The 13,530-nt window shown below is 41.1% G+C and overlaps 1 protein-coding gene across 1 annotated transcript in view; it reads right to left on the bottom strand.

The window, feature by feature from the left end:
- Nucleotides 1–13,530, bottom strand: part of LOC311057801 (neuroplastin-like) — a 57,577-nt gene that overhangs the window by 1,837 nt on the left and 42,210 nt on the right. The window contains exons 5-6 of the mRNA XM_084074897.1: nucleotides 11,832–11,965; nucleotides 9,180–9,453 (exon numbers count right to left, since the gene is read on the bottom strand). Coding sequence (XP_083931023.1) covers nucleotides 9,180–9,453; nucleotides 11,832–11,965 — 408 coding nt within the window. The remainder of the gene's footprint in view (nucleotides 1–9,179; nucleotides 9,454–11,831; nucleotides 11,966–13,530) is intronic.

Genomic DNA, 13,530 nt, shown 5'->3' with positions numbered 1-13,530 from the left:
CAGAACTCATTACGGTGGAAGCCCTGAGATGGAGACGGCTCACACAGTCATTCAAACCATGCCTTTCAATTACCGTCAGCTATGGCATAATATTATCAGTCGGCCATGAAATGGCCTATCATATTGTGCAAAATTATGATTGACTTAGTGTGCTTGCAATCTATCTCTCAGCATCTAAGTTATTACTTCCCACTTCAAAGACGGTTTGTTAATTAAATAAAGGAAGGACACGTGTAATAATTATTTAAACCCATATTTTACACTAAGGTAGTATAGTTATGTTATACTTATACAATAATATTATTTCCCCCTGCACAAATACCTGTAATAGAATCTTATCCCCCTAAAATCCATTAGCCACTTTAAACCCTGGCATCCCAATTTTGGGCATGTCATTATAGCCAAAATTGTTCCCAATATTGTTCAGAAATAGCAGATCTACAAGCTCACAACGCATTGCATAGTGACGCACCATGATCTTGTAGATGGGCTTTTTTTCTTTTTTGCTACTCGTCATATGACAAAGTATATAGGGCTTAAGTGATTAATTATAAACTCAATTAATCATCCACAAAATGGAGTACTATATAGGTTCTGTGTGGAACTGTAGTTCAGGGTTTACAGAAGGTGGCATTATCTGTTCCCTTTTCCGGTTCAATTTCTCATACCGTAGCTTTGTTTGATTGGCTCTGCATGTGGATTTGAACCGTGAACACACACGAAGGTGTCATGTGGTTCCGGGTTCAAACAAAGACAACGGGAAAGACTCCCAAAGTTGATTTACTGTATTTATTTGTGTCGCATGGGCTTAGGAAACATGGTTCTCAACCTTTTCTGGATCAGGGCCCACTTGAACATCTCGAAAGCGCTCGCTTGGCGGTTCGGAAATACACACTCCGACCGCTCTGACATTCTGAACAACCACAGAGCAAATGGGGTGCGCAACGGCACTCTCTGAGCATAATATACTGCTCAAAGAAATAAGGGATCAAAGTGTTCCCTTAATTATTTTGAGCAGTGTATATCCGAACGCACCCACAGGACGCAAGTCTCTTAATTCCAACGCAGGTGTGGAGTGCCGATCTAAAGTGGCCACTTATTTGTGTACCATTTTTTCGTACTAGCGGTGCGGGAGTATGATTGGCTTGATCTTGTTAAATGATGGATCTTTGGTTCCAATAGCGCTGCCGAAGCAGATCAACCGAAGCTTTGGGAAACTGAACCAGAGCAGGAACTGGGTATGTGCCACCCTCTGGGACAACCAGGATGGACTATGTACACTTAAATGCACAGAGAGCCTATGTTCCACAACGTGCTGTAGTAGGAGAAGTGGATGTCACAACACAAGTTAGTGACAAGTTTAGTTCAAAGACCCACAGTCTGAGGTTGACAGGGTGGCTGGTGGTGTTCATCGTATAGGTGAGAATGTGTCAATAGATAACATAGTCAGTAAGCATTCACAGTGACATTGCATTATATTATCTTAAAACGCAGCCATAGGTTGGAGAGCAGCAGCAGCAGCAGCAGCAACAGCAGCATTCCACTGTTTCAACCCTTCAAGACCTGAGGCCGATTCTACAAATGCCTTCTTAAAATCAGTAGTTCTCTTCACTTTCAAGATTTTTCAAAAAAATGCTCAAAAATAGCAGATGTACAAGCTCGTAGCGTGGCACGAAGTGACGCGCTGTGAGCTTGTATATCTGCTATTTTTAAATAGCCAACGCTAAAAAAATCTAAAATGACACAGATGCTTTCCCGGTTTTAATGGGTTAATATGGAACTGTTCATGGCAGTTGCAGTTACAGTGTTAGACATGGTTGGTGTGGTCATTCTGGGGTAGAAATATCTGTCGGCAGCACATCTGTCCATGCATGCATCCCTTTTTTTGCAATAGATATCGGTCAAGCAAAAGCTGTTTAACCACATGAACCCTAGTAGTGTAATTCTGTGAGAATAGCAGACACGCTTATGTGTCGTGAACTTGTAGGTCGGACCATTTTCGGCAAAGAGATTTAATCAGTATCTAGAGGGAAAAACTAAGTAGGGGGGCCTAGTCAGTGTAGACCCTGCATGGGGGACACTGGTCAAAAGTATATAGGGTTTAAGTGGTTAAAATAATGAACTTGCAAGCACATAGCATAGATATACAGTACTGTAGCCTTTCGCTGTGTGGGAATAGCAAAACCTAACAGCTGCTACAGTACAGTATGTGATACATAATAGCCAATTATGCATTACCTACAGTATGTATCACTATATTCACTATATTAAGTTTTAGTTTGCCCTTCACACCATACTGTATAAAGTTTCAGTCGGGCAGAACCCCTCTTATCTCCCTATTCTAACCTTTTGTATTTGAATCCTGAAAAGTAACAGTTTTGGACAGAGACAGTTTCCACCCGACAGAGACTATATTAGACTGTGTTAGCTTGTCTTGAAATTATATAACCTGCTCATGCAGTTAAGTCATCGCACACAGCAACAAAAATCCCCCAATACATTTCAGCATAAAATACAATTAGAAACGGAAGACACAACGTTTTCAACTTCCGTCTTGGAGCCCCTCAGCTAAGCTGTCTAAAAGTGTTCAAACACAGCTAAGCCACGACGGTGAGGGCAGAATTCATAATGCGTACAGACACGGGACAAACGCCCCCGGGGGAAAACGGAACACTAAAAGGAGGTTTTACAGAGAACAGTGGCAGAGTGAGTGAGGAGAGAGGAGTCCTCCTTTTCTGATTTAAATGGGAGTAAACATGGCAAATATAATCCACGTTAATCTCCTCTCTCTTTCTCTCTCTCTCTCTCTCTCTCTCTCTCTCTCTCTCTCTCTCTCTCTCTCCCCCGTGGAGATCAAACCACTAAACTAAAGAACCGTGCTTACCTAAGGCAGCAGTGCATAAATACACCGCGACGCGTACTGTACGTATATATTTGTTTTCTTTCATTATCATTTGAATGGGGTTGCAGTGTTTGTATACAGCAGCGATAATACTGAAGACAGGTAGCTGCTGTAGCGGTAAGAAAATATAGTCAGGGATATATGTGAAAAAGTTGTTCATTTTTGTGCGCTGAATTCAAAAATTGCCGGATCCAAGGGTTCGGACCAAAGGGTTTGCCGCCATCTTGAATTCCAACATTAAGAACTTTAAGATGTTTGTTAGTTCTGAATCCCATAGAAAAAAATAATATTTGGTAATGTCATATTATATTTAGGGTTTGCCATCACTCTTTCCAACATTTATTTGTATTTGTTTTTATTATTCTGTTATTCTTAGTCTTTGCAATTTCTATGAGCAAATAGCTGCTTGCATGCCTCGTTCCCTTTCTTCAGAGAAGTTCAATTGTACAGGCCAACAAAGAACCTCTCTTTTTCATCCATATCATCATTTAGTCCAGGGGCCAAGACATATTTTGGTACCACCTAAGGTGACCGTAAAGTTTTTGTATTTTTGTCTTCCTACATGTCTCTAGTTTATATTTTGGTATGATAACCCTTCCAATCTTGTAGCTTAATGGCAGTTATCACTACCTACCGGCTAATGTATCCGGTAGGAGACACAAAGTAGAATCTTTGTGTCTCCTACCCCCGGCATCAAATTATTGCGACAAAAAACAAAATATATCCATGTATTCAAGGCTTCATGGGGTGTGCAATTGATAACTTCTCAGATTTTTGGTGTTTGCAAAAAGACTGCTTTCCATAAGCTTGTAAAAGTTGACCCTCCTTCGGTCTGGGGTGGTCATAGCTGAATGGGTAGAGAGTCCCCCTGAAAAACTTAAAGGAGGAGTTCACCCAAAAAAATATTTATTTTCTATCAATTGCACACCCCATGAAGCCTTGAATACATGGATATATTTGTTTTTTGTCGCAATAATTTGATGCCCGGGGTAGGAGACACAAAGATTCTACTTTGTGTCTCCTACCGGATACATTAGCCGGTAGGTAGTGATAACTGCCATTAAGCTACAAGATTGGAAGGGTTATCATACCAAAATATAAACTAGAGACATGTAGGAAGACAAAAATACAAAAACTTTACGGTCACCTTAGATGGTACCAATTTGTGTTGAATATCAGTGCTGGCCCCTGGACTAATTTGTTACTTCTTCTGCTGCGTGTGAGAGATGATAGAAGACTTTCCCCAAACTGTCCAAATTCCAACTACAGTTCAGAACCATTCATGACACTTGCCATTGCGATAGCCAACACAACCACATCTGTGTCCGTTGCATGAATGTCGACACTTCTGTGCACCCGCTGGTATGTGTGCCAGGCATGTATTCGTGAATCAGCCTCTTCATGTGTACATGGTTGAAGTTGAAAAACATCTTCTTCATGGGTTGTGAGAAGTGTTTTCCCATCTGGAACAAGTACAACCATTGTTTCCAGAGCAGCTGCGAGGAAGCCGAATAATGTCTTTTTGTTGGAATCTATACGAAGGAAGCTGCTCCAGTTTCGTGGCACGGATGTCTGTTCTCCTCGTTCAACTCTGTCTCCTCGTTCAACTTTGAAGGCAGCGCCATCAAAAATACAAACTACTCTTTTGGGGGGATCACCAGGACGTGGTGCTAAAGTTTCCAAACAGGGCAAGAGATCAGCTTTACTGATTGGTGGGCGCATTGTATTGATACCTTCAGCCAATGCCGGTGGCCACGCATGGCACTCGTGTTCAATGAAAGTGTCAAGATCACCATCTCTAGCTTGGCAAGCAATGTACAGTACATTAGTGAAAACAGCTGCACGTCACTTTTCATACTTGTTATCTTCACCTGAGACTTTGATGATGTTTTCCTCAGCTTTGATTTGAACAGAGGTAGATTGTTCTTTGCAATGTTATCATACACATTGATAGAAGGATCCTTGATTCGCTTCTCCACAAAGCTATCAAATTGTGTTTTGCCAATGTCCTCCACAGATCGCACTGTGGCTACCACTTCATCAGGCATGATGACTTTGGTATCAAGCACATACAAGTCGTTACTGTCTTCTGAGAATAGATTCCCCAGCTTTTCGAAAGTACTGATTGCATTTTTGAGATCTGAAGCAAAGGCTTTCTGGATACTACTGGATGTTTTTGAAGAATGAGTTTTCACTGTTGCTACAAAAATATTAAATAAATGTGAACCCATTGTAATATGATCTCATGTGAAATAATACCCCTCAAAACATAGGTAGAGACACCAACATCATGTGGCTCAGATGAAGCACTTTGGACAAACACTGGTTTCAATCAAATTTACTATAAAAACAGACTCTAATCTGCTAAATGAATCTACAGAAACCAAAATTCTCAAAGTATTGCTGCTTTACAATTTGGATTTCATCAAAACAAACTTGTTTCACATTCAAAAGTGATGAGGTGTCAAAGATTGGAATACAAAACCTAATTGAACCAAAAACGTTGGCGGCCATCTTTAATTCTCATTTTACGACCAGATCCAGCAAAAATTGAAATCAGCATACTTCAAAGATTCCATGTGCAAATTTTCATACTTTCTGCCGGAAGTGAACAACTGAGCCTATTTTTGGTACATATTTCCCTGAATAATAGGTTCCTTGTGCTTCTTGTGTCTGGCTCCTCATAAATATATTGGGAATGATCTATTTTGTATATATATATACATATTTTTATTTTTTTATGTCACAGTATAAACATTGGTTTTGCAAGCAGAACCAATGGTGATAGACAAAATAGAACACAAAAGACATTTGTCCACATGACCCTGCCCTGAACACTGACTGGCTATCTTCTGCAGAAACCTGTCAGCCTGTATCAGCCTGACCGAATGTGAAGGACGAAATTATGTCATTTCAGCATAATTTATACAAAAAGAAACCCAAATAAATGACCCTCAGGACACTTCAGAAGTGAAGATTAGAATGGTCTTGGATGGATTGTTAGCCGGTAGAAACAGATCATAAATTGACAGTGTGGGACTATAAGAAGCATCTCTGAAAGCATGCAAGCAGTATCTCTCACTTACCACCCATTTAGATTATGATGCCATTTGGGAAAGAGGGGGAAAGAATATAAACGAATTAAGTCATATCATTGGGTATGATATTTTCTATTGCCACGGTCTAAATTTATGAACGCAGATGGTCCCTTTTCAATGTCTTAAAACAATTTGAAGCCCTTATCGTAGCCATTAGTGCGGCACAGCAACGTCAAACATTAGAAAAGGTCAAGCCACGATGACCCCCTTGCTGTTTCCCCAGTGCGTCTCTGTGTAAAGGTCATATTAGCATGCATCCACGCAATGTGTGGCTTGTGGCTTATGTGGTACAATCTCCCTCCTTTTCTCTCCGCACGGATCAAGTCGCGAGGAAGTGCGTCCCTGGGTAAGGGGTCAATTATTCACCGCAGGCCTGCGCGGCTGGAGGAGTTATAACGCTCATGAATATTCACAAGTGGCAGCTCTCGTATATTTCTTTGTGGGCATAAGATCTGATAAGCTCTCGACGGCTGTTGACCTTATTTCCTAGCTAGCTGCCTGAGCGATATGAGAGTTATTGTTTAACTTGGCTGAGATGGTGCGCCTTGGAGACAAAACAGTAGCAGTGGGCAGGCTCAGGCTGGAGACGAGATTATTCTATGCCCCTTATGTTAGGCCAATCCTCACTTGCTTGTTCTCTGGTAAACCAAACCAGTGAGGATGCTTTCTAACCACATGAACCCCAGCGTCCCTATCCTGGGTCAAACATTCGGCAAAAAAAATGTGTCGATCTCCAAGCTGCACAATGCAACGCAACGCAAAGCATTGTGGGTTGTAGATCAAAGCATTGTGGGTTGTAGATCGCGTATTTTCGTCTAAACGATTTGGCGTAGAGGGAAAAAAGGAGGGGGCCTAGTGTAGACCCTGGGGGACTCCGGTTAATGAAGTATAGCCTATAGGGTTTTAAGTGGTTCATGTTGATGTTTTTATTGATATAAAATATCTGCAGTGGGTCATTGGGGCCATAAATGAGCTCAAATAGGCATACATTATAGGATACTGTATATTATAGTGTAGTATACTGTATGCCTAACAGCATAATATAGAGAGAGACAATATTTGACACATCTGAAAGAAAATCATGCAATTTCTTATAATACAATGTGTTTCAAAAAATATTTGATCAGATCGGATTTCTGAAACGAGACAGGAAAGACAAACAGACCTCTAACAATTTCCAAATCTATTTTGTTCTCACATCAGCAAAGTGTAATGTAATGCCGTGAGAGAGAGAAAAAAAAACACGGATCAAATGCGTATATCATCACAAAGCCTCAAAGCAAAATGGCCCAAAACATAAATTGTATTTATGAGCCAAGGAGACTGGAAGGGCAGATTGCACCAGATGCCCTGTACCAGGGATACCTAGTCTTTAGCCGCATGTCCTGAAGTCATAGAGCGCTACCAGGGGAATGAGCCAGCATAATGTCGTTGCTCTCGGGCAAAAGAAGAAAGCTCTTATCTCCATATTCTAACTTTGTGTGTGTGTTGTTGTTTTTTGTAGATTAGCGCCCTACTTCATCGTTCCACAGCGTCACACGAAAGCATCAAAAGTAGCAGATCTGCAAGCTCAAAACGCGGCGCGAAGCGACGCGTTTTGAGCTTGTAGATCTGCTACTTTTGATTATTTATTTATTCTTATCCTGAAAGTAACAGTTTTCTGACATATGAGGTTTCCACCCGACAGAGACGATTATCGTTGCTGTCGGGCAGACACCTCATATCTCCATATTTCATGTATTTATACGTTTTGTTTTTCTCCATCAATTAAAAATACCTATTTTATACTCAGTCATATGGTTTTGGACATACAAGGTTTCCGCCCGACGACCACAACAATATGTTTTTTTTTAAAGAAAATGTTCTGACATTTTGACTCTTTTAATCAACTTCTTGTTGTGCTACAAGAAACTCGATACGGAATGATTACAGAACGGTTTAGTGTTTTCTAAAGGTTAACCTAAAGAAATGGCTGCTTTATTTCACAGTTCAGCAGTGCCGAGAGTGGGGGAGGGGCTCACAGGGTCCTGACCCAGATTTGACCTGGGCAACAATAACAGGAAGTGCACAGATTGGTCGAGCTACCAGGGGGGGCCTCAAGTTAACCCTTTCAATAGCATCTGCAAATGTCTTCTAAATCCTAGCAGGTTTCTGAAAAACATATGTTTGCTATATCAGTGATGCTCAAACTCTTTCATGTCAAGGACCTGAAATGATATGTATTTGGCCGCGGACCCCCATCTCAAAATATTTTGTTCCAGGGACCCCCCCCCCCCAGAAGCAAAGATTTGAGTTACAAATGTTCGCTTTAGAATATATATATTCAAAGATTTGCATTTTCAAGATAAAAAAAAAATAGCAGTTCTACAAGCATGAGCTTCTATATCTGCTATTTTTTAATAGAGGGTATGCGTGTGACATCATCATCAAACCCGGAAGTTATGCAGGAATGCCTACTGAGTGTCAAAAAAATACTTTCTGGCCTTGACAGCCCATGCATCCAAACAGAAAAGTCATATCTGATTGCATTAAACTACATTAAACAATGTTAAACTCACTTTGCATGTTGCTTTGCCACTCGCTTTGCCACTCGATGTGCCATTCACTTTAAGCATGCGCATACCCTCTATAGCCAAAGTATAAAATATTGGTTATAGCTATAAAATCTAAAATAACATTCCCGGATTGAATAGGTTAAAGGAAAACTGAGTTCCACTCCTTTGAGAGATGAAACTTGCTAATGCTGTCCCGTGTTCCAAATGGTTAAGCACCAGTGCAAACCTTTATTATATTGGGAGGTAGAGTAGTACATAGGACCACAGTGGAAAGAAGACTCCAGGACTTTTTTGTGTTATCCTTTTAGCATTAATGTCTGACTGTACCTCTCGTGCCGTTTACATTTCTGACAAATAAAGTGTTCAATCAATCAATCAATCAAAAAAAGAGAGGTTCAACTGTCTGAAACCAATATTCACATTCATTCTCTCAACCGTATTTCCCACCAAAATACCTTTTTTTTCTTCTTTTCTTTTACTGTCAGAAATGTAGTTTTCATGTGCTTTGAAAGTCATATTTTAATATGGATATACTTGTAACATTTCCCCCACACATAGCCACACATTTTATTTACAGTAGCTAGTGCAAAAGTGTTTGTAAATCACAGTTGGAGGTTTTCTTACCTTCCATCACCTCGTCTGGCCTCTTGCGTTTCTCGTACACGACGATGATGACCACTAAGATTATGATTTCCGCCAGCACCCCCAGGAAAGGCCAGAGCGGTGCCAGATGGCTGCGAACCCTCAGAATGGAAGTTATGGCTTTGGAACCGATCACGTTGGTGGCGTTGCACTGGTATTCACCGGGATCTACGTCTATGTCCAACTGCAGTATGTTCAGCTCCGTGTAGTTGTCTCTGCTGGTGATGAAGACGCGTCCGGAGGAGTTGTCGATGTCCTAGAAACAGTCCGACCAGATCTCACAGTTCATTACAGTGAAGATTATGATGATGTAACAGGGTAATGCAGTATGAGATTTACAACTACATTTCATCTTATGCAACAGAAGTGCTTAGGGTTGGATGGTCTGAGGAACGTATATTTTATATGCACAGATTAACAACTAAAAAGTATTTTCAGAGTATTTCCTGGTTTTAATGCGATAAAAGATGAATGACAGGGATAAAATATTCTGTCACTGGTCAATAGAGGGGGCTATGATTGGTTGAACACTCGCACGCAATAAAGTTGAGGTTTTCTCAACTTTAAAGCTACGCTTTTTGCTGTCGAGCATCCCGACACTGTGGGAACGCATAGAGATGGACACTCGTCTCCATAGACTTTGCATTGAAATGCAATGCTCAATCAGAATGTGCCAGCGTTGTGCTTTTTTTCTTTGGAAAGTTGTTCAACATAAAACATTTTAGTACTTCTCTGTGTTTTATATAAAATTATGCTGTTCATTTCACTGTTAAAACTATGTTGTGGAACTTGTTCTATTAGATTCATTTCAACATTTTCTTATCTGTATTCAGATGACAACCAGTTACCTAGTTAGCAGACCATTGCTAACTAAACACATCTGTGGACTGGATTATGTGGTGGAAAAAGTACTTGCCTCTTTTACTTAAGTAAAAGTATCAATACTGCAGTGTAGAAATGTCTGTTACAAGTAAAAGTCTGGTAATCAAAATTTACTTGAGTAAAAATACAAAAGTATTGGCATTAAAATATACGTAAAGTACCAAAGGTAGAAGTTCTCATTGTGCAGAATGTCCCGTTTCACAAGTTCTTAACGTATACAAATCTTTTGAAAATAGCCGATCTACAAGCTCACAATGTGTCGCATCGCGACGCATTGTGAGCTTGCAGATCGGCTATTTTCAAATGGCCGAAATGTATACATGGCTGAAGTGGTTAATGTAGTATGTTTTGTGATAATAATCTAAATCTACAAAGTAACTAGTAACTAAAGTTTTCAAATAATTGTAGTGGAGTAAAAGTATAATATTTGCCTCTGAGATGTAGTGGAGTTAAGTAGAAGTAAAACATATTGAAACAAGAATGACAAGTCATAATAAAGCCGCATGCGGCAGGCTTTTTTGCCCCCAATCTTGTCAACAACACAACATTTAACTATAAAGAAATGAAGATGACAAAAGACAGCTAATGGTTGTCAGGTGATGGACAATTAACACGTTGCAGAATGAATGAAAGATGCAATCAGAGTGATGCACAGCGAGCCACACAGTATAGGCAAAATAATAATAGTATTCAAATAGTAGCTTTAAGGCTACTAATCATTTATAGAGTTCTCAACGGGCCTGAAAATGAAGGCTCGGCCCTAACTGGGCCCGACTGGGCCGGCCCGGGGCTCGGCCCGAACCCGACTATTGCCATCATGTTAGGCCCAAAACCCGACTCGAGTCGAGACTGTTGTTAACCTATTAGCTTAAGTTTACACGCGTTGGGTGAACACTTTTATAATACTGAACTAAACGCGGGTGGATTACATTGTATTGTGAAAATCAGAAAGCACCGTTTCTGCCACTTGTGTAACTTAACACAACACGACGGCATAGAGCACGCCGGTCAGTTATCGTAACTCACAAAAACACATTGAACAGCCTGTTATACCTTCAATGGATTACAAGAACGCTCGTCCCCAAACACACTCGCCCGGGTCTAATCCGGCGGCCTCTGTCCGCGAAATGAATGGGGGTGAGTGTGTTTTGGGGCGAGTGTTCTGTTTACCTCGACCAGAATCGTTTTTTTTTTACTCTCTCTCACATGGTTAATACATTTGATTTTGGGATGTACAATACATGAAAATTACAGGATTAATAACGCAACTTGCGTCGAGAACTAATGGAGAGTGGACATTACCGCGCTTGGCTAAAAACAGTTAGTAACATCATACAAGCATACAAGCTAACTATTAGCCAAATTCGGCTAGCGCTCAGACGAATCCACTGAGAGAGGCGTGTCTAGTCCCATAGCTTGGGAGGACGAGGGCGCCCATTGGCTTAAACGACAGCCAATCACGCAAAAAAAGTGTTGCAAACATGAATACATGTCGGAAATCTGTCGGGTCAGAGTCAGACTGAATAGAATACATGTCGGAAATCTGTCGGGTCAGAGTCAGGCTGAATACAGAGCCGCGATGCTTTTCAGCATGCGGCTAAAAAGGAAATACCCCAGTAAAGTAAAAAATCCTCAAAAGTGTACTTAAGTACACTACTTGAGTACATGTACTTAGTTACTTTACACCACTGACTAGATGTACAGTAAATGCTACAAAACATACATGATCCTAGTAAGTAAGAAGATACTTACCACGTACTGTGTTCCTTCCAGTTTGCGCCATGTCCAGACAGGGAATGGGTAGCCGACAGATTTACAGTACAACATCCCGTTTTCTCCCTCTTTTTTATTGTCACTCCGCTTGTGGCCAGTGATATCGGGTACAGCTGTGAAGTTAAATTGAAAAAAAAAAGTCACATAATCATCCCAGTTGGGAGCAGTTACACCTTCAAAGGCACAATTTAGCTCTTGCCAGATGACATGAGTTAAGTTCTGACGATAATAAGACTATAGTAAATGTCACAGCTGTGTATTTAAGATGTTTCTACACAAAATCAGTCTCTTGTGTGAAATAAGGGTATTTTTTAAACCAAGCCGTTTATATTGCAACGCTGAGCTGTTGATTGGTTTGTAATTAATTCGTGTTTAGTTTTTTCCCACATTTGATTTGTTGATGGCAACCTTGATTACACAGAAAAGTGACAACATGTTCAGTGACATCTGAGGTGGTGTTTGGTCTATTATAAGGCATTGGTATAAAGAAGGTTTTCTATACATGTCTGCAAGGGAAAACAAAGGAAAGATCACAGTATAGTTAATACACAGACATATCAAAATGCTGAAAAAAAGCAGTCATTATATTTCAATTTGTCTTAAATAAAAGGCACATGTTTTTTCTTTTTTTTTCAAAACAAAATCAACAAACAAGCAAGTCAGTAGGGCAGAATTAACAGTTTATCCAAAACCAGCTCATAATATAACAAATGGGATTTCAATTTAACATGCGTGCCCTGCAGTCCTGAAAGTGTCCAGATGTACAAATCTGCCACAATGTAGTTCCATATAGTGCGGATTAATTGATTATTATTATGTCATTAATCTGGATCACATACGGAAGAAGGCAAAAAAAAGTCTAACAATTCCGGTATCAGCCTATATAGCAATCCGGCATAGTTACTGAACACAGTGACTATGAGCATGACGACCAAGAGGTGAAATTTAAGTGACTGTATTTAAGACAAAGAATCCCCCCTTTTAACTTTGCACAGCAGCAGTATAAGATAACTGCTGCAGCTTTTCCCTAATCCTCAAAATTACGCTAATTCCTTCCATGCAATTAAGCAGGATCAAGCAGAGAGGGGCCTGCAGTGAGCCCCCCACCCCCCCCATGAGCCGTGTGTGTGTGTGTGCGTGCGTATAGCTGGGAGAGAAGTACAGTAGTAGTGGTGGTGGTGGCCTGAGCGTTCAGTGACATCACCCCTCACTCTAATTATGGGTGTGCACGTGCTTTCTAGCACGGAGGAGGGGCTCCACGCGCTCATCTCTCTGCCTCCTGTCCTGTCTACACTGCACTATTGCATCCTGACTGACAGCAAGGAGGCTGCCCTATCTGACTGAGTGACGACAAAACAGCCTGAAACCTCCATTTCACACTCCTGACAGCCCGGTGATTACTAATCCCCTCTGTGTTGGAGAGGGGAGGGAATGTGCTGCCATGTGAACGTGGGAGAGAGGGGTGTGTGCGTGCGTGCGTGCGTGCGTGCGTGCGTGCGTGCGTGCGTGCGTGCGTGCGTGCGTGCGTGCGTGCGTGCGTGCGTGCGTGCGTGCGTGCGTGTGTGTGTCGCGCGTGCGCATATGTGTGTGCGCATATGTGTGTGCGCATATGTGTGTGCGTGTTTGTGGTGGGGGGGGGCTGGTCCTAGGTGTCAATAAATCCACAAAAAGCTGATTA

This window comes from Gymnoscopelus microlampas (genome assembly GCF_963454915.1).
Source record: "Gymnoscopelus microlampas genome assembly, chromosome: 1".
Lineage (NCBI taxonomy): Eukaryota > Metazoa > Chordata > Actinopteri > Myctophiformes > Myctophidae > Gymnoscopelus > Gymnoscopelus microlampas.
This window is presented reverse-complemented; position numbering and strand designations above follow the sequence as displayed.